Raw genomic sequence first — 21,182 nt, forward strand, 5'->3', positions numbered from 1 at the left:
GTATTTGGGGAGGTGGTGACGTTTGTAAGAAGCTGCCTTACAAGGTGCATTTATTTAAATTGATATCCAAGCTGAAGTGTGTAGTGTATGCTTTGATTAAATGTGTCTATATGCAATTTTGTGATCACTTATTTATTTATATGCAGTTTCCAAAAATAATCTGACTTGCCCGACCAACAGCCTGTATCGTTCTTATGCTTAGAGAGCCTAGCTTGTTATATTCACATGCATTCAGAAAGATTCTATTTTCTCTACGATAGAAACCCTCAAATTTTAGGGTGCATGAGAACCACCCGAGGGGTGTTGTGAAAATGCAACTTCTGGGGTCTTCCCCAGCCTTCCTGCTTCAGTAGGGCCGGGACATCACCCCCAGGAGACTCTGAGGCCAGTGGCTCCTATCAGAACTTGACCTGTTCTAGGAGATTTGGCAACAGCAGGGGCACGTCAGGCCTGCTCACTCAAGTCAGGAAGAGGGGCCCCGGAAAGCTTCAGTGCCCACCGGGCAGCAGCCAGAGCGGGGGGGCAGAGCCTCATCCGGACCACACCCTCTCCTCCTGCAGCGGACGCTTCGGCCAAGTTCACAAGTGCGAGGAGAAGGCCACGGGCTTAAAGCTGGCGGCCAAGATCATCAAGACCAGGGGCGTGAAGGACAAGGTAAGGGCCACGCGGTGCGGACGCGGCGGGCTGCGGTCCACCCAGTGCTAAACCAGCCCTCCCTCCCCCAGGACGACGTGAAGAACGAGATCAGTGTCATGAACCAGCTGGACCACGTGAACCTCATCCAGCTCTACGACGCCTTTGAGTCTAAGAACGACATCGTCCTGGTCATGGAGTAGTACGTCCCCCCCACACCCCATCCTGTGCGCACATCCCCAGCATGCTGCCCTGTCCTGCCTCCAGCTGGGTCCTGCTGGCCCCCGGGATGCTGACCTGCATGTGTCAGAACTGCATCTGCCGCGGGAAGGAAATTACTCAGGAAAGAGTCTCCACGTGAGATTCTGTTGCTAAGCAGCAGGACGACCACACAGGTTTAGCTTCGTACGAGCTGAGCTGTACTGTCGAGGCCCCGGCTTAACTCTTGCTCTGGGTACCCTGGAGGGGTGAGCCTTGAACTGTGTCCTGCTTTTGACCTGACGGCGAAAACAAAACTCATGTCAGACTCTTAGAAGTAGAGCTAAGAGGCTTCTGTTCAACATCACCTTCCTAGGGCCTTCCCTCGTGGTCCAGTGGTTAAGACTTCACCTCACCACGTAAGGGCTGTGGTGTTCGATCCCTGGTCTGGCAGCTACAAGTCCCACATGCTTCGTGGCTAAAAAAAACCCCAAATATAAAACATAATTCATTAAAGACTTTAAAAATGGTCCACATCAAAAAAATCTTTAAAAATACTATAACAAATAAAATAAAATCGCCGTTATAGAAGCTTGAGTGTTTAGTTAGAAAGTGAGTCATTCCGGCCAACCCTGAGTCTGTGTCTGTGGTTCACTGCAGCTCCCCGCCCCCAGCCCCACCCCGGGTCTCACTTGTCGCTGTGGAATAAGAGCTTTGGGGAGTGGAACAGCCAGCATGAGCTCCACACAGCACGTTATCGCCTAAGTCAGCCTGGCCTTCCCGAGGAGCCTGGAATTCCCTGCACCCCTGCCTTCCCAGCGTCCTCCTTAGGAGATGCCAGAGGAGGGCCCACCCCAGAGCGCAGCCCCTGCAAGGGAGGGGCTTTGAGACTTTTCCCCTGAGCAAGTGGTGGGGCTCCAGCGACGGCCACGCCGTCAGAGGCATCTTATCGGGAAGGTAGAGAGGCACAGCTGCAGACGCGTCTGGTGGGCGCGTCAGCGGCGCGCGGACGCGAGGAGCAGGTGCGTGTCCGGGGCGCTGACGCGGGACTCGCCCCTCTCCCCGCAGCGTGGGCGGCGGTGAGCTCTTCGACCGCATCATCGACGACAACTGCAGCCTGACCGAGCTCGACACCATCCTGTTCATCAGGCAGATATGCGAGGGGATAAGACACATGCACCAGATGTACATCCTCCACCTGGACCTGAAGGTGGGTGCGCGCTCCGCGAGGGTGCGAGCCTTTCCCCCAGGCGGCCCGTGGGCCCCGCCGCGCGCCGGACGCCCGACTGGGAGACGGAGCCTGTCGCTGGGCATGTATTCCGGAATTTGAACACTCTGGACTCTTCGCCTCGTCTCCCTATTCTCAGTTTCTGCCACTCCCTGGTATCTGCCTGCCTCCATCCTTAGGGACAGCCGTTCAGCGTCTTACTGTAAGTTGCTTGTGTTAAAGGAGCTCACAGGGAGGCGGCTTCTGCCATCACACCGGCCTCATCACCACCCTGGCTGCATCCTCTCGTCATCAGTCTGAGCAGGCGGGAGGCATTTTAGCTGACTCAGAGCTCCCTGGTTGTGGTCAAACTTCCCAGCTCTCCAGAATCCCCAACAGTCCTCTAAAACCCTCCAGGAGACTCTGGACTTTAGGGGTTATTTTTCCACGAGCAGGCTAGAGCCGGGAGGAGGACGCTGTGGCAGAATGGGACCCCGGGCAGCTGGGGGGAGGCACTGAGAGGCTGAGGGGCAGAAGCGTGGTGGGTGGGGCTGGGCGCCTCCCCGGGAGCGTGCGAACCTGTCTTAAACAGTGGGGAGCCCACCCTCTTTCTCTTAGTTTACGGCCTTTCCCTCTCGCGCTCTCTCCCGTTAGGAAATCCCTGTAATCAGACTGTGCGTAGTTCCGACCAGTGAAATACGGGCCCAGCACCTCCGAGCAGCTCTCAGGTCCTCAAGGCACCTTCTTGTGTGGCTCAGCCGTTTCCTCACTTCCCTGTTTGCACAGTGGGACACTGAGATAAAATATACATTCTGTGGAACACACCATCTATGGCAGGTCATCAGGGGTCGCAGAGCGAAGTCAGTTCAGCTTCCGACTAGGTTTCCACGGGCCTCGGTTCCTGTAACTGGCTCCTCTGGCCGTCCTGATTTACATGCTTGCCTTTCCCGTCCACAGAGCAGGGGGTCGTGGTCGATAGGATGACGCAGGCAGAGGTTAAAAGTCACTAGCAGAGCCCATGGCTACGAACCGGTTTGATAATGCACTTTCACGGAGCATTTTCATTGAGTGTAGATACTCTCCAAATATCCCTGAAGGGATTTGATTGGCAGCTGAAGCGAGGACCTGACCCGCCATAAGTCAAACAGCTCCGTATGTGGCTTCATAATGTTGATTGAGGACTTGCAACGGGCAGTTTTCGTTGTAGCTCATATGTAAAGATGCAATAAAGGCGACAGCTGGATGGGTCATTAAGGACCAGGCGCCCTTTCAGAAAGCTCCTTGGAAGGAGAGGGGCCAAAAATCCCAAAGGCTTGTCTCTCTGTAGGGGAGATTATAGGTGAGATAAAATGGTCTCCTTGCATTTTTTGCGTTTTGTAAATCTTATTCAATGAATATGCTTTAATTTTATAATTAGAAAAATATTAATTTCTGAAGTGTCCGCAGAGCTGGTTTTTTTTTTTTTTTTCATTCTGCAAACAGTTCTTTTGTGTCGTGGTGCTTTTGGCAACTGGACAGCTTGATACGCCATCAGTCAGTCATGTAAGCACGGGGCCAAGTATTCCTGTGTGGCACCCGCTTCTCTATAAACTGCCTTTGCCTAGAGACATCTGTTTTAGAGATATTTTAGAAAAAAAGCTTCCAGTGACATTCAGTTCAGTTCAGTCGCTCAGTCGTGTCCGACTCTTTGCGACCCCATGAATCGCAGCACGCCAGGCCTCCCTGTTCATCACCATCTCCTGGAGTTCACTCAGACTCACGTCCGTGATGCCATCCAGCCATCTCATCCTGGGTTGTCCCCTTCTCCTCCTGCCCCCAATCCCTCCCAGCATCAGAGTCTTTTCCAATGAGTCAACTCTTCTCATGAGGTGGCCAAAGTACTGGAGCTTCAGCTTTAGCATCATTCCTTCCAAAGAAATCCCAGGGTTGATCTTCAGAATGGACTGGTTGGATCTCCTTGTGGTCCAAGGGACTCTCAAGAGTCTTCTCCAACACCACACTTATGCCCAACCAAATGGACAATTGAATGTTGACAAGCAGATGCTATTGGAGCAGGAAATGGCAGCCCACTCCAGTTCTGCTGCCTGGGACAGAGGAGACCGGCCGCCTGGGGAAGCAGAGTTGGACACGACTGAGTGGCTAGACCGCCACCACCAAGCTGGTGCTAGCTCATCCCATAAAGTGTTGCTGTGTTTCTGACCTCACTCTACCCTCTCCTCCACCTGGACAGGCAGGGTAGGGGGCAGCCAGGACCCACGTGAAGGGTGGGACGTGGAATCCTGGGGACTTGGCACCTCGGCTAATGGCCCCTCCTAGCGCTTAGGGAAGATTTGGGATGAGTTAGAGCTTGAGAGTTCAGGCAGTTCTTTGAAACCTTTATTTCTCTTTTAAGGATGACCTTGACCTTAAGTCGGATTCCCCCGTGTTTGCCGTCCCTCAGGTCTCCTGTCCTGATGTGGGTGGCTGCACTTGTCAGATGCTCTAAATACCGAGGTGCAGTGCTATCTACCTCTCTCCTCTGCACCCCAAGACCGTCCCATTGGCAGGGCCAAGCCTTTCCAGAGGCAAGCTCCACGGGAACGCTTAGTCAAGGCTTTCAGGCACGGAGACCAAACTCAGCAACTCTCTGGCATCGCCGAGAATGAAGAATGAACGGGGGTGGAGGAGTCCTCCCCTTGCAGATGGCTTTCCCATAGATGGAGCGCAGGGGAAGGGAGAGCCTGGGGGTCAGGGCTGCTCATATGCGGGTGCGTGCCCGGCGTGGCTGGTGGGGTGAAGCAGGCCATTCCTCCTGGAACTCATAAATCCTCGGGAAAAACAGTCCTCCAAGAAGGGGAAATTCATAGTTAATAATTTTAGGGGGGCGGATGTCAAGTCTGAGACGGCCTCCACCAGGCCATTTGGAAAGTCTTGAGGCAGGAGGCCTTGGCCTGAACTCAGGCATGGTCGTCAACGGCAGAGCTGGTGGGGGAGGGGAGGCAGGGCCACGCAAGCTTGGCAGGGGCCCACAGCCTCATCCACCACATAATTAAAGGAGAAAATACCCACACAGACAAGCCCGCCCCAAAGTGAAGGGCCTGATATGTTTTTCCTGAGCATCGTTGTATTTTTAGTTGTGGTTCAAGGACAATTTGAGTGAAGGATGGTTGTTTTCATTGCTAATGTGTCTCTTTCTCCTGGCAGCCTGAGAACATCCTGTGTGTGAATCGAGACACTAAACAAATAAAAATTATTGACTTTGGATTGGCCAGAAGGTATGTCAATTTGGACATAGGTGTATGAATTGGGTTAGAGAACATGATGGGTGATCTTTCTTTGCAAAGATAAATCTGATATACCCCTTGGTTTCGTATCCCTGTTTAGAATTAACCAAAATTATGTTTCAGCTTTACTTTGCTGGCTTCAGAATTTGAACGTTTAGGAGTTTCTACAGTGCATGCAAGAAAAATATGGACTATTAAAACCCAGCACAGCACAGTTATTAAATTTTCAGACATTAATCCACAATTTGTAAGAGTTTGTCTCAGTCTTTTGTACTTGGTCCATCTGCGAAGAGGAGATTTTCTTTAAAAAAGTAATTGTGTGAGCAGGATTGCCAAGGGTTCAGGCAGAGGTGAGCTCCTTGAGGGAACAGAGTTTACACGGACCTCAGTGCGTGAGTGAGAGTATTAGACGGTCGTGAACGGCTGTGTCTTCTCTATTCATTAAACTAGGCTTGTTTGAGCTGTTGACAGGGCACAGTCTGTTATCACGGCCCCTTCAGTCGTATTTCATCATTCAGGTGTTCTAATTATTCCGAGTGGCTTTTCTCACAACCATTTCAGATTATTAAGGCTCTCTAGTGAGAAGCTTCCTTACCGTTTCAGACCCTTCAGGCTCTCTGGTGGGAAGCTTCGATACCAGTTTTGGACACGGTCTCTTTAACATACGATTTCCTTTAACGTCTGTTTGCATTAAATGTTTGTGCGGCGGCAGGTATTTTGCTTATAGACGGCATCTGCGTCCTCCTGTTTCCTCGAGTTTTGATTTTCGGCTGGCCCTCTTCCTTCCTCCGTGTTGTCTCCTAAATTTCAGGTACAAACCCAGAGAGAGGCTGAAGGTAAACTTCGGAACGCCTGAGTTCCTTGCCCCCGAAGTTGTGAACTACGATTTTGTCTCCTTTCCCACTGACATGTGGAGTGTGGGCGTCATCACCTACATGCTGTAAGCAGACCCCAGCCCCTCGGATGCTTGTTCTCAGTCGCCGTGTACATTCCATCGGCTATTGTGAACAAAGCCCTAAGTTAGATCTTTCAAAGAGAAACAGCTCTGCCCCATACTCAGGTACTTCCCGTGTTCTGTTGAATCTGGTGGGCAAAGGAGTGAATTCTTTCCTTTTATCATCAGAAAAAGTAATAAGTCTCTCTTCTTCACTAATCACCCGGATTCCTAGACCACCATCCTATGCTCTAAAAGTAACTTAAAAAACATCCCCAACTGTGTCCTGATCCCCTGAGTGATAAAGCAGCCTCACTTTCCGGGGGGGCGGTGCATTTCTAGCATCTGTGGCACTCTGTGGTAAAACACGTTAAAAAGACGTTTGTGTCGTTCTGTGAGATTCGTGTTTGAGGGCAGCTGTGCCTTCATCACGACCACTGCTTATAAACAAAAAATTAAACTCGTGAGTCGCTCATTCGTGTCCAACTCTTTGTAATCCCATGGACTGTAGCCCACCAGGCTCCTCTGTCCATGGGTTTCTCCAGGCAAGAATACTGGAGTGGGTTGCCGTGCCCTCCTCCAGGGGATCTTCCAATCCCAGGGACTGAATTCACATCCCGTGTAACTCCTGAATTGCAGGCAGATTCTTTATCCCTGAGCCTTCTTTCTGTTTTAAATGACAGAACCAAGAAGGCACCTGTCTCTACAGAGTCTGAGGGTGTTTAAAGACTTCTCACCCTGGATGCCGTGTCTTACAGACTCAGCGGCTTGTCCCCCTTCCTGGGCGACGACGATGCCGAAACCCTGAACAACATCCTGGCCTGCAGGTGGGACCTGGAGGACCAAGAGTTCCAGGACATCTCGGAGGAGGCCCGGGAGTTCATCTCCAAGCTTCTCATTAAGGAGAAGAGGTGACCACGTCCCCTCTGGGCTCAGGAGGAGGCAGGGCGAACAGAGAGGCGGGGCCCCGGGGCTGAGGGGACGGCAGTGAGGGAAGCAGCCACCAGCCCCCGCGGCGGGCTCTCTGATGCACCTGCAGAGCTGTAGACAGGGTGACTCTGATGCTCTCCACCCGGTCTCCTGAGATCTGGAACTGCTGTGATCACAGGGTTTGAGTGGGGCTAGGGGGCTCCACGCTGCTGAACGGTTGTTTCGTGGGAGAGCCTGCTGTGGGCCAGGCCCCCCCAACTCTGCAGGCGTGTTCTCTTTACCCGCTTCCCAGCTCCGTGGGAGGAGGGCGTTATCGGTCATGCTCTTCGATGACACTCCGAGATCACATGGCCGGTTAAGTGACAACCATGAACCAGCACAAGGCCGTGCACGTGGCTGTTACGCATGAACGGCCTGCTTTCTGTCTTGCTAATAATTCAGAATTCAGTGATACTGAAATACAGGGGCTCACGTTTTAGGATCATGGAGCGGGTGGAGGACTGTGATGAGCCAGTCAAACATACCTTTCAGATGATTCTGCCTAAAATATATAATGACAAAAGATAAAACTAAATAAAAAAATTTTTTAAAAAGACAACTCCCAAAAACATGAAAGAAAAATACAAAGAAAAAAGAAAACAAATTAAAAATAAATAAATAAAAATAATTTTTAAAAAAGTTTTAAATAGACAAAAAATGGAAAACAAGAAACCTCCAAAATGGAAAAATGAGAGAAAATAGAAAAATAATAAAACGTATAATGACAGATGGCATTAAGATGTTCATGGCCAACAATACTTGCTTTATTGTTTTATAGCTTTTAAGTTATATAACCACCACCGTGAACCAATAGACAGGTAGTTCGGCAGGGTGGGGTCCGGGGCTGACCCCAGATGCTCTTTCCCCTGCACTTCACTGTCCCTGATCCGCCAGGAATTGTATCTGGGGCTTTGAGGGCAAATGTATAAAGCCCAGTTCCTGGCTTTAGGTAACTTGTGATCTAATAGAAGAGACGAGCAGTTTTTAGTTCAATTCAGTTCAGTTGCTCAGTCATGTCTGGTTCTTTGTGACCCCATGGACTGTAGCACGCCAGGCCTCCCTTCTATCACCAACTCCCAGAGCTTACTCAAGCTCACGTCCATCGAGTCGGTGATGCCATCCAACCATCTGATCCTCTGTCGTCCCCTTCTACTTCCGCCTTCAATCTTTGCAGGCATCAGGGTGTTTTCCAGTGAGTCAGTTCTTTGCATCAGGTGCATCAGTCCTTCCCATGAATATTCAGGACTGATCTCCTTTAGGATGGGTTGGTTGGATCTCCTTGCAGTCCAAGGGACTCTCAAGAGTCTCCTCCAACACCACAGTTCAAAAGAGCAGTTTTTAAAGAGGCTTAAATACAATGTGGTGAACATTTATTGAAGATCAGGCTTCCCTGGTGACTCAGTGGTAAAGAACCTACCTGCTAAGCAGGAGACACAGGTTCAGCCCCTGGGTCGGGAAGATAGAAGTTCAATTTATGAAGCTCAGACATCTCATCAAGAATGGTTATTTCTATCTGAAGGAAGATGTTCGGGTAGCAACAAGATTTCAGAATTGTTTGTCTTGCTTGTCTTACCAATAGTGTTACCCTGATGGGGTTGGATGGTAACCTATCCCTGATACTAATTCCATGGAAGACAGAATTGCCTGGCAACTTGACATAAGGCCATCTGGTCTCCACTGGGTCCCTAATAACCCCTGCCTTTCCCTTTAGCTGGAGAATCAGTGCTAGCGAGGCCCTCAAGCACCCTTGGCTGGCGGACCACAAGCTCCACTCCAGGCTCAGCACGCAGGTAACCACGGCTGCTGTTTTCCCTCTTCTTTCTAGTCGGCTTCAGCCTTCTGACGATCAGATGCTGGCGGCACCTTGGCCTCGAGTGAAGCTCCAGTTAGTCTCTCACAGCCTTCTAATCTTGTGCTAGCACTAAATTGCTTAAAATGCTTTTATTGAGCAATTTGTGCTTTTTAATGATGCTAACTACACTAGAGAATTATTTTCAGCAGAAATACATATTAGCTTTATTGTTTAATTACTGTATCCATTACAAAGTGAATCGTATCGTCACCCTAACTGCACCCACACTTACACGTTTAGCCTCGGGCACAGGTGTACATAAAGTTTCGGAGGATACATGTTAATGTACACTCAAGGTATATCTCCTACTTAGAACTCAGAATTCTAACTTCCCTGCTTGCCTGGTTTAGTGTGCTCCAAGCACCAAAAAAAAAAAAAAAAAAAAAAAGGTAATATTCAGCTTGGACAAGAGATTAATGTAAGTGCGTGTGAAGGAAACTGAATGGTAGGGTGTACCTTGAGAGCCACCAGGCCGCCCCGTGTGGTCACTTCTTAGGCAAAGTCCCGACCGCCTCTCACCGCCCTAGCCAGCACTTACATCTCACCTCCCTCGTCGGTACCTCCAGCACAGGTGTCTTTCCCAAGCCTTGGGTCCGAATACTCCCTGTGAGCTGGCCATCTCCACTTGGATTGTCTCCATGACCTCTCCCCGACCACCCTCCCCACCCTCCCCGACCCCGACGCCTCTCTGTGCCCCCTCCCCCAGTCCCCTCAGCTCATCTGTAATTTTCCTCCAACGTCTGCACTGATTATTTCTGGAATCTGTACAGTCCCCACAGTCACGGTGGTCGTCTAGGCTGAGGCCACCTGTCACCTGAGTGACTACCATTGGCTCCTGCCGACGTCCACATCCAGATCGCCGTGGATTATATAAACAGCACAGAGGCAGACAGGTCACATCTGAGCAGCCTTCCTGAATATTTAGCGTGGTCAGCGGGGCGCGAGCCCAGGGAGGCGGTGGGCAGGCCCTGCCGTCACTCGCCGTGGAGGCGGCTGGTCAGCCTCGCACACCCCCTCCCCTCCGTCTCTGCTCCTCCGGGGTTTGGAGCGGAGCTTTTCCACTGACCAAACCCTGGGATGACTGTGACCCCGGTACTCACTTTTTCCACATCCAGTTTTTATTGAAATTGCTTCTAAATTCGGCATCAGTTGTAAGTTTTATTTGTGTCTGAATATACCTTTCCTTGATAATTGGTACTGATGTCAAGTAAAAATAGGCTGATTCCCTGGTAGGTACCTCACCCAGACGGCATAAACTGCTTATTAGGGTTACCAGCCTATTCTGGGCCAATTTTCCACCCATGTATTTTTATCCAAGCTTATTGGTGTCCAAATACACTTTGACGTGGTGGACAATATGGAAACCACAACAGATAATTAATGGCGTTATACAGTGTAGAAGTGTTTAAAAATATTTTTTAGACCATATAACAACAACAAAAATCACCTTTTTGTTATTTTATCCAACTGCTGGTACCTAAGGTGAATAGATATTTCAGGTGAGGATTAAACAAAAAAATTCCATTGTAGAAACCCAGTTAGTTACCTTGAAAGAGTTGAACAGCACTGTGCCAAGCACTGTTCTGACAGCTTCAGGAAGATGAACTCGCTTGGTCCTCGGGTCGATGCTCTGATTCAGACCCGCCATCATTCATTCCCTTTACGTGAATGGGCCGCCGAGGACAGGGCTATAGACCCACCCAGGATCCTACCCTGGAGTCGCGCGAGGCCCCCACTCAGCCGTCCCACAGGAGGCGGGCTGCTGGGCCAAGGGGGCCTGAGGCATTTCCAGGACCACCCTGGTATGACATCTTTCGTGTTACTGAAGGACAACACTCAAGCTTAATATATTTTATTTTTTGGCGAAGTATTGAGAATAATTTTTTCTAGGCGATTCACTTCGGGGAGAATCTTGTTTCTATGTCCTGTAGAACCAGCATTCAACTTCACGTTGAAAATTCAGCTCTTACCCAAACTATTTAAATCTAAATTCTGATATTTCAGAGTTTTTGTAATAAACTTTTGTTTGTCTCTTTTCATTGTTTTGTGCTTAAAAGCACTTCCTATTTCCCAACCACCGAGCATGCCCGTGATCCATGAACTTAGGATTCTCCGTCTTAGACACCGAGGCCCGTGGTCTCCACCTCCTGAGCTGGGCTCACAGGGCCCACTGCGTCAGACACAGCCTGGGCTGCAGCAGGGCCTCTCGGAGGGCGAACCCCTGAGCCCCTGGCCAGCACCTGTGCAGACACAGTCGCCACTTTGGGGCTGGGGGCGGGGAAGCCGAGCAGGTGGGACCGATACTCTCCTCCCGCGGCTCACGACCATCCAGCTCTCCTCCCCGTCTCCTGGGCGCCGGCCTCATCCTCTGCTTCCCGGGTACTGAGCTAATGACGGTGGACATGCTCGGAGTCTGCGTGCGCCCGCTCTTCCCTGTTACCAAATCATCCCTTCCTTAATTATAGCTCTGACCATATTATCCCCTGATGAGAGAACCTCCCAGTCTTTCCTTCCTTGCACCCTGAACCCCAATGCCCAGCAGTTCAGGCCCATGAGTGCCAGTGTTGGGGCCCCAGCCCTGTGCCCAGGTCGGCCCAAGTCCTGGGCAGTGTCTGAGGCCCACTCTCAATGCCCCTTCTCCAGGACGGTCTCCTCAGTGCCAACCAGAGGGCCTTCCTCTGTCCTCGAGCTTCTCCCAGGGCCCTTAGCGCTGCTGGCTTGAGAGTGTCTGCAGGCAGCCATGTCTGTGTCTGGCTCATCCTTGTGGTCAGTCTGTCTTGACTCTTGTGCTTCGTCCACCTGAGTCTTGACTAAACACACCTGTGTCACAACTAAGGGTCGTGGGGTGCGAGTCTCTCTGTCTGTGATTCTGAGGGGAAGAGCGGTGATGACAGGGATGTTGGCAGCGGGGAGTGGGGATGCCCTTGAGCCAGATTCTGCAGCCATGAGCCACTCAGGGTCCAGGGACTTCTCTGCAGGAACCCCTGCCTCTTCGGGTATCGTTAGACTGCGTCAGTTCTGACCCTTCTCGAAATGTCTTCTTGGTTTTCCTAGAAAAGGAAGAATTGCTGCTCTGATGCCCAGGACCTGGCGACCAAATAGTGCCTGGAAAGCGCCCTCTGGAAAGGTTGGTCTGAAGGGGCCTCTGAGCCTAGAGAGAGGGCGGAGAGAGCGTGGCTGGCTGACTGCGCGTGCAGCGGGGCACGTTTCCTCCGGGGGGGCCCGAGGCCAGGCGGCTGTGTTTGGGTCTGCTCTGCTGTTCCCTAGCAGGAGACCCTCCGTCTTGTGATTTGTGGGCTGGGGACAGCCTCATTTCCCATGTTTGTTGAGTGGCTCCACTGAGACCATCCAAGCAAAGCCGGAGACCAGGGCTTGGCACACAGTAGGTACTCAGGAAGCCTCCTGGGAGTCCTTGCAACAGTTGTATGTAGTAGAAGTAGCAGGGGAGGAGCGCTGTCTGCAGAGTCGGGGAGTCTGGGGACCCGCCCCCAGGGGCACCCCCGTGGCACGGTGGAGCCTGACCCTCCGGGGAGTCTGCTCACTCTTCTCCCCCTCCCGAGCTGTTGCCAGGCCCAGACCCTCTCTTGGACCCCAAGGACCTGCCTCTTCATACAAAGCCTTTGCCTTGCTTAGGATTTTGTCAGAATTATTCAGAGGAGCGTCACACATGAGCATGTGCCGTTACAGCAACGAACGGTCCAGTTTATGGCCTAAAGGCGGCTCCCCGGGTGGCGCCAGTGGTGAAGAACCCGCTGCCAGTGCAAGAGGCATCAGAGACGCGGGTTCGACCCCTGGCTCAGGAAGAGCCCCCGGGGGAGGGCAGGGCCGCCCACTCCAGGGCTCTTGCCTGGAGACTCCCACTGACAGAGGAGCACGGTGGGCTACAGCCCATAGGATCAGAGAAGCAGTCATGACTGAGACTGAGCGCACACAGACGCACACATGCACACACACACACGCACGTACACACACGTGCACACACGCGTGCGCACATGCACAGGCACCCTCACACGCGCGTACACACACACGCACAGGCACACGCACCCGCACCCACACGAGCACACACACGCACCCGCACACACATGCGCGTACACACACACGCAAGGCACACGCACCCGCACACGCACGAGCACACACACACACGTGCACACACCCGCGTGCCCACACACACGCACAGGCACACACACGCACAGGCACACACGGCCCAGAGGAGAGGCCGAGGGCAGTGCACTACCCCAGGGGGCTCACAGCACCCCTCCCGGTGCGGGGGACTCTCGGCCCCGGCCAGCCACCCTGTCGTCTGGGCTGTGAGTCCACGGCCGGCCGGGCAGCTTGGCTTCAGCGGCCCTGCTGGACTCGAGCCTCGTGAGGCAGCCTTCTGCTGCCTGCCCGTCCGAACTCTCACCCTGACCTGCATCTACTCTGGCCCCGAGGTTTTCTTGGTCTGTTGCCCGTGTGTGCTCTTGCACGCTGCCTCGAATCTGTTGAGGAGTGAGACGGGGTAGAAATAAATCAGCAAATCGTCATGCAAGTCACGGGCCAGCGTCGCCGAGCACCCTGGCTTCGGCACGAGGTTCCTTTACTGGGGACCCTATCGCTTGTTTAGAGATTGATGTGACGTCAACGGGAAAGCGTTTGCTTTCTACATACAAAGACCACTCTTGTTTGTCCAGACTGGCGGGGAGTTGGTGTTGGGAACAGCAGGGGGTAGCCTCACGTCTGGTGCCACACACACACGTGGCCCAAAGGAGAGGCCGAGGGCAGTGCACTACCCCAGAGGTGGAGAAGGAGGGCCATCTGCGCCCCGTGGAGTGGGCGTCCCGGCTTCGCTGGGAGCCGTGAGCCCGAGGTTTGCGGGCAGCACGCCTCAGCGGTCCTTCTCTCCCCCAGCCCTGCCCAGAGGGAGCTCCATGCCCAGCGACCACAAACCCTGAGGGTTTGCCGCAAACCCTCTTCCCACCAGAAGCCCTGGGCGGGCTCTGGGAGCTGGTGGGAGCGAGGTCACTGGGTGCCAGGAGGTGCCCAGGCAGGAGGCCTGGCGCCAGGGGCTGGTGGGAAGGATGAGGCGAAAAGGCAGTGGGCGACGGTTCCAGGAGGTTTGCTCTTGAACCCAAGGCAACGGAAGGTGGCGGCAGCCGGAAGGACAAGGACAAAGGGTTGTGGGTTTTCCACCCCCCGAACTTCAAACTTCTTATTTCGTCTTGGAGCACAGCCGGTTAAAAATGTTGCGGTGGGTTCAGGTGAGCAGCCCAGGGACAGCCAGGCGTGCAGGTGTACATGCAGCCAGACTCCCCTCCCACCCAGGCGCCTAACGCCGAGCAGAGTCCCCTGTGCTGTGCCGCAGGTCCCCGTTGGTTATCTGTTTTACAGGTAGCAGTGTGTACATGACCTTCCCAAACGACGAAGCGCTTTGAGCCAGTCGCCCTGGCAACACAGCATCTTTGTTGCAGGTGCTCAGTGAGACCACTCCAAACCCGGCCTGGTCCACTCTGTGACGGCCACTCAGGCTGGCCTCCTTCCCTTCCTGGGTCCCCCCACCCCTCCAGGAGCCAGAGAACCCCTCCTCAGTCCCACCGCATGTCCATGCAATGCCGGTGCTTCCTGGTTTGCTTCCTCATTTTTTTTTTTCTTTCTCAAACTAAAATGTAAGCTTAAGAAATTAACGCTGGGGCAGCCTTCCTCGAGAAGGATGCTGTGCTAAGAGCAGCATGTCCTGCTTCACAATCTCTCCTGCCAGGAGGAGCTGGGAGCTTTGGCAAGACACAACATGAGTAAAACCAATTTTGAGATAATATTGATTTTTAAAATCTGGTGGTTGGAGATGATTCCTGTGGAAAAAGAGCCTTATGAATAAGGCATAACCCGCAACGCAAATTGAGGACAGAAATCTCCTGCAATTTGTCAGAGGTTTTTTGATGGGTTGAGGAAGCGCTCTAAAAACAAACCAGGTGGCGTTTCCTTTCTCCTTCCTGCTGCTCCGTGGCCAGCCCGGGAGACGCGCACCGGGGCCAAGCCCTCGGGTCTACAGGGAGGATGCGTGGCTGAGACAGATGGAGAGAGTCCCACGCGCGTCCCCGGCCACGCTTTGATGCCGACGGAGCTGGTGGGGTGCACGGTCGTAGCGGCTCGGAGCTGGCTGCGCTTCAGGTGAAACAAAGGGGCCTTGTCCTTCAATCCTGCACACAGTACCAAAATATCTTGCATAAACCGAAAACATACACACACACACAACCCACCCAGCTCTGGTAAGCAGTGGGATCCTTCAAGGGGTTCCTTTTTTTCTCACAGACACACATACATTATAAAAAGTCATCTGTGGTTTTCCTAAGGGGCGCAACCAACTAATTACAATTTTAAAAGCCTTGCTGAATTAACAAGAGTCATATTTTGTTTGCTTTGCAGGAAAACTGCTGCGGTTGCTGCTGCCTTGAGAAGATTTTTTGAAAAATCAGCAATTCTGATGCTTGACCCCTACGGAGACTGGTGGCTCTGGGCAGTGGGTGGACGGGGGAGGGTGCCACTCTGAACTCTGAGCACCTCTGCCAGGCTTGGGGGCGGGGGACGCTGAGAGTTGAAGCCCTGGAGGCAGGCAAGCCTGCACCCCACCCCCCAACACCCTATGGCTGGGCACACCCAAGAAGACGGTTCCCAGCCATCCTGAACTTAAAGCTTTCTGTCTTCGTTGCTGGGGCCCAGCGGGCCTCATCTCTGCTACATCTCAGATGACTAGAGTGGTCATACTGGAGACTGAGCTGAGGGCTTAAAATGTGTTGGAAGCAGCAGCAAGCTATTATCTACAGGACGGATAAACGGCAAGGTGCTCCTGCACAGCCCAGGGAACTGCATTCAGCGTCCCAGGGCAGACCACTGTGTGTGCTCATGCTCGGTCGCTCAGTCCTGTCTGACTCTGTGACCCCACGGACTGTAGCCCACAAGGCTCCCCTGTCCATGAGATTCTCCAGGTAAGAATACTGGAGTGGGTTGCCATTTCAGACTATAATGGAAAAGAATATGAAAAAGAATGTATTGTTCAGTTGCTCAGTCGTGTCTGACTCTCTGCGACCCCACAGACTGCAGCACGCCAGGCCTCCCTGTCCTTCAGTATCTGCCAGAGTTTGCTCAGACTCACTTCCATCGAGTCGACGATGCCATCCAACCATCTCATCCTCTGTCGCTTTGCTCCCTTCTCTTGCCGTCAGTCTTTCCCAGAAACCGGGTCTTTTCCAATGAGTCAGCTCATTATAATGGAAAAGAATATGAGAAAGAATGTGGATATATGTTAAAAAAAAAAAGTTGGATACATTTAGAGAATTGCCTTTCAAAGGGGTGAGTATGTTGCCAGAAAAAGTTCTAAGTCCGGTGAACCCTTGACCGCTTAGTTTCTCGGACTTTATTATTTTGATTTGGACTGAAATCTGGTGAATCCAACTGATGAGTAATTTGCTTTCTGGAATATACGCTTTCTTTGAATTCTGAGCAACAGGCATCAGAAAGCCTGTCTTCATCTGCTTTGCGATCTCCTCCAAGAGCAGCAGTCTTCCAAGCAGCTGGGCTACTTTCCGCTGAGGGACCTGGGTTGTCACCGTGCACCTTGCTCTCTTCCGGGGGAACCGTCATCCACGTGAAACATGGGCTTCGAGAGGCAGTGCACGGTTAGTCTGTCCGTTCATGGCCTTGAGAGTAACGTTAACTGTCCCAAGAGCTTCCCTCAACGTGGCTGGAACGAGGAGGACTCTGGTGAGTCCTTCGGGGGACAGTGCTGGGCTTCCTGTCGAGTGACCTGGGTAAATAGGACCAGTGGCCGTGCCACATGGCGGCCCTTTGGCTCAGCCCTGCGCAGGGCACCCCTGCTCAGACGTGACCCTGATTTCCAGCTGGAAGCGCTCCCGTTCCCGAGCTCGAGTGCCGTTTCTTCACATGTAATCCGGGACCGAGCGAGCTGAGACGATGGATACCACGCCCATCACTTACTTCTTAAGCCTCTCTCACATTTTCCACTTCCAAATACCTGTTGTGTTGAGATCAGCTATAATAATGTCTTTATTTTTAGCTTAAGCCGCTGTAGGCTCCAGTTGTCTCCATAATGATGAAACCAACTGAGAACAGTTCCGGGGCCGCCCAGGCGAGGGGGATCTGACAGGCGCTGACAGTTCGCCGTCCTCTCTGATCCTGCCCGAGAGTCCTCACCCGCCCACGTGTTTCGGGGGCGGGGGAGGCGGGACAGAAGCCGGTGTAATTAGTTCAGGCCTCTCGCCAGCTGCCAGCTCACCGGTGGGGCCTGCGCGCTCATCCAGGGCTGGCGTCTCCTCCTCCTGTTCTGCGACTCTGCTTCGTGTTTAATTTAGTTTCCTTAAAACACACACGCACACACGAGGCCCTGCGACTGAAGTGTTATGTTACCACGCTATCTTTAGCTGCTGGTGTTCATCGGGTCTGGAAAAACACGAGGTGGTCCAGGTTTCATGCTCAGCCCACAGAGAGCTGCATCCGCTCAGCTGCTGAACGGGACACAGGGGTCTGAGCGGAAGCCCCTCGTGGAGGGCGTGTTCTGGCCCGGGTGTGGGTTCCCCCCGGCCGGCGCAGAGGACCTTCCTCCGCGTGGGGTCTCCTCAGTCCTGGTTGCCTTCCCTGGTCCCCCTGCACGCGGAGGACCCAGCTCGGGCCAAGTGAGCAAGTGTTTGCTTGCCAGATTCACCCACTGACGGCCGCAGTCAGCGGGCGTGGGCTTTAGGTTTAGGAAGGAGACTCCGCCTTGAAAGCGGCTCTCCTTAGGCTGCGTAGTTAGATTCGCACGCTTGGCTGGGGAGTGCCGGGGTGGGGTCCAGGGGGCTTTCTGAGAGCGCAAAGGACAGTGTGCTGAAGAGCCGATGATTGCCTTCCAGTTACATGAGATGGGGGGTTCCTGTCTGCTGCTCAGCGGTCCCCTCCGTCCACACCCTTGTGTCGCTGCGGGACGCGGCGACTCTGGCGGGAAACGGGGTTTGCACATCAGAGGACTCAAACCACAGGCGCATGTCGACCCAGAAGTGCAGTCTGGCTGGACCAGGGTCCTCGTGACCCCTTTTCCCCAGAAGTCACCAGGGCTGAGAGGCTGTGCGGGGCTTCTGTGTCCTCTCCGTGGGCGTGGCGGCCTTGCTCACTCCTTTAGGCCGTTGCTGCTCCTCCAGCAAACGGAGGAGATTAAGTGCTGGGGGGTGGGACATGTCCCACGGCCTGGGGAGAAAGAAACCGTCAAGGGAAAAGAAACCGACAGGGACCCAGAGTCTGCTGCTGCTGAAAAACCAGGGAGAAAAGGGTCACGTTGTTCATGACATAAAAGCCCCCAGCACGGACTCCCACCTGGATTGACCGTGGAAACCATTTCCCGGTTGAGGTTGGCTGACTCGTGTCCTTGGGCGCTGTAGAGTCGCCTGGAGTCACTTCCTGTCTGACTTGACATTTTTTTGCTTTCTTTCCTCAAAGATGCAAATAGGCGTGATGGTTCGTCACGCGAGGCAGACCCTGATAGGACGTAGTCTCAGCTCTGTGAGAACCGCTGTTTTCACCGTCTTTATGGAAATTAGTACGGCAGCATTTTGTCCTTGTTTTAGAACCAAATATGGATTTTTCTACGAGGGGAATGAGCAAGACTCTCCTCTTATCCTTTTTTGTCCTTCTGTTCCCACGACCCCGACTCCAGCCTCTGGGTTGTGGGAGGGCCAGTATTAGACTTGAGCCTATTTGGTCTGGACTCCAGGCCAGTTGAGGGGCCTCGTTTGGAAACTGATCTGTGAGCTTGTAACTAGGGGCAGGGCAGGGTCAAGCTCAGCTCTCTCCCCTGGAGACTCCGTCCTGGGCTCAGGCTGTTCCTCTGTACCCATGCCCTTCTCAAATTGGCCACGATGCCCTCCTTTGCTTTGCTCCATCTTTTAAAATATTTCACGTCTTTCTCTTTTTCTTACATTGGAATCAAAGTCCGGCTTCTTATCTATCACCGTGTTCCCCTAGAGCCTCTCTGAGATGAAAGTTGCAAAATGCGAGTTGCTTTCTGTCCTAAAGGGCTGAGATGCTGCACTTAGCGGGCGGGACTTCCCGAACCAGAACGACTTCTGGGCCCCGTGTGAAGCTCACAGCTTCTCACCTTAGAGGGTCGGTGCGTCTCTCCTCCCAGCTCCGATCCAGGCAGGCGCGTCGTCCTGGCGGTCTTTCTGTGGGCGGTCTCACCATCCGTGAAGGCTTCTCACTACCCTGCTGCCACTCGAAGGGGCGGAGGAGTGCTGCGCGTGTGAGCCTGTGTGGAGCCCCGCACGCTCTGTAGCTGTCCCAGCGGCCAGATGCCGGTGAGCCCTCTGGACGGTTTTTCAGTGCAGACAAGAAATGAGCACGGAGCCCCGAAGCCGTGACTTCATATATTGTGTGTTCCCTATTTCTGGCACAGCTTCACTCATCTGTACTGCTTTTCCTTATAAAGATGTGTAGCAGTCATATACATGTATCGTATTGAAGAATAAACTCGGACCCTGTCTACCCTTTGGTTAATGAGCTAATCTGTGGATGTGGCAGACACGATGCGGTTGCTCTCCTCTGGACGAGGGTGGCGTGTGACATCTGCTGATACCAAGAACCCAGGCTACACCCACAGGGGCCCGAGACCACCCACAGGAGCCCTGGGGAAAACTACTCCCCAACTCGGATGCAAGGAACCAACACAAGCTGCAGGGTTTTTTCCCCTAATTTTAGCACAAAGATACAGACTGAGATAAACACAGAGCGCCTGGTGCCGGCACCGCGTGTGAGGAATCATGAAGGCCGCCAGCAGCTCACCTTTCCTGCAGCTCTGGGGCGATTCCTCAGACCCAGAGGGTATGCGTGTGCCCCAGAGCACCTACCGCTGAGGAACTCGGGAGGAACGGCTGCCCAGCCGGGGCCACCATTCCCCTTCCCGGCCGGAACGCTGCTGTGAGAGCTCCCAGCCTAGCCGTTGTCTGAGGGGGACGCGGGGCCAGGCCAGCATCACTAGTCTAGCCCCCCAGGGGTGGCTGCCCACCCACACTGGCTGGCATGGTCCTGCTGGGAGCAATGGACCCTGTGTTCACACAGACACCCTGCTACTCACTCGAGGCAGGCTTCCCCACCCGGTGTCAGGCCAGGCCCTCTGACCTCTTTCCCGGAGGAGGAGCCCTCCTGGGCCTCTGTGATGTCGTGACAGGAACCAGCTGTGTGTTTGACCCGGGTCCCGGTCCCAGGTCTTGGCCCGGGAGCTCCTAGAAGCCCTGGGGCTTCCTGAGCATCCACAGCTGAGATGTTGCCCTCAGGCGATTCTGGGCGGATGAGGCTGGTGGTCCGAGGACCCAACCACAGGATTGGCGCTCACCTGGCCCCCGCCGCCCCCGCCCCCAGGGAGGGGGGAGGAGCTGGGACCGAGCTAGCACCGGTGGCCCACGAGTTGATCCGTCAACCCTGGGTACCGAAACCTCTATTAAAAACCCTGAACGTAGGGACCTGGAGAGGTTCTGGGTTAATGAACATGCTGGAGGGGGTGCACCCCAGCTCCAGGGGTCAGAGCCTCCTGCTCCCAGGGCCCGCCCAGGCCTCGCCCTGGCGGCTGCTTGTCCGTGCCCTTCACTATGTCCTTTGCAGCACCCCGGGAGTAGGAGGTGAAGGGAGCCCCTGGGTTCTGTGAACCAAGCATCAACTCAGATGATGGGAGCTCAGGGAGGCGCCTTGGGAAGCCGCGATCTGTAGTCGAGTGGGACAGAAGCCTGTCTAGGGCTGGGGCGTCTGAGGGACTGAGCCCGGAACCGGGGTCTGCGCTGACTCCAGGCGACTGTCACGACGGAAGCCCTACACGCTTGCCGTCAGGAGTGTTTCAAGGAGTGACGCGGGGTTCCTCCTGCCTCCAATACTGGCACAAGTGGGTTCGGGGGTCCAGCTCCGCCCTTTCCCAGGAGGGTCTGCCTGCTGGGGCCGGGGGCTCGGGCTGCTCCATGTCCTCCTTCGGGGAGGGGATGGGGCGGTCTCCCTTACCTGCATCCCAGGGGAGACACATGGTCACCTCCCGGTCCCCTCTAACAGGCGGCCCCATCCCACCTTGGGATCCAGACCCATCAGGGTTTGAGAGGGTTTGGAAGCCCCCACTTTGGTAAC

General features: G+C 53.8%; 1 protein-coding gene across 5 annotated transcripts in view; it reads left to right on the top strand.

Moving 5' to 3' along the window:
* MYLK4 (myosin light chain kinase family member 4) overlaps positions 1–19,562 on the top strand; it is an 84,407-nt gene extending 64,845 nt beyond the window's left edge. For 3 of the 5 annotated variants that reach the window (XM_069564010.1, XM_069564008.1, XM_069564009.1), the window contains 9 exons: positions 561–654; positions 726–835; positions 1,900–2,041; positions 5,222–5,292; positions 6,113–6,241; positions 6,994–7,146; positions 8,916–8,994; positions 12,111–12,183; positions 15,459–19,562. In XM_069564010.1, the coding sequence (XP_069420111.1) occupies positions 561–654; positions 726–835; positions 1,900–2,041; positions 5,222–5,292; positions 6,113–6,241; positions 6,994–7,146; positions 8,916–8,994; positions 12,111–12,158 (826 nt within the window). In that variant the 3' untranslated portion in view covers positions 12,159–12,183; positions 15,459–19,562. Of the gene's footprint in view, positions 1–560; positions 655–725; positions 836–1,899; positions 2,042–5,221; positions 5,293–6,112; positions 6,362–6,993; positions 7,147–8,915; positions 8,995–12,110; positions 15,204–15,458 lie in introns of all 5 variants that reach the window. The other 2 variants (XR_011251367.1, XR_011251368.1) reach the window with 2 other exon arrangements.
* Positions 19,563–21,182: the final 1,620 nt, after the last annotated feature.

The sequence above is a fragment of the Ovis canadensis genome, chromosome 20, assembly GCF_042477335.2.
Source record: "Ovis canadensis isolate MfBH-ARS-UI-01 breed Bighorn chromosome 20, ARS-UI_OviCan_v2, whole genome shotgun sequence".
Lineage (NCBI taxonomy): Eukaryota > Metazoa > Chordata > Mammalia > Artiodactyla > Bovidae > Ovis > Ovis canadensis.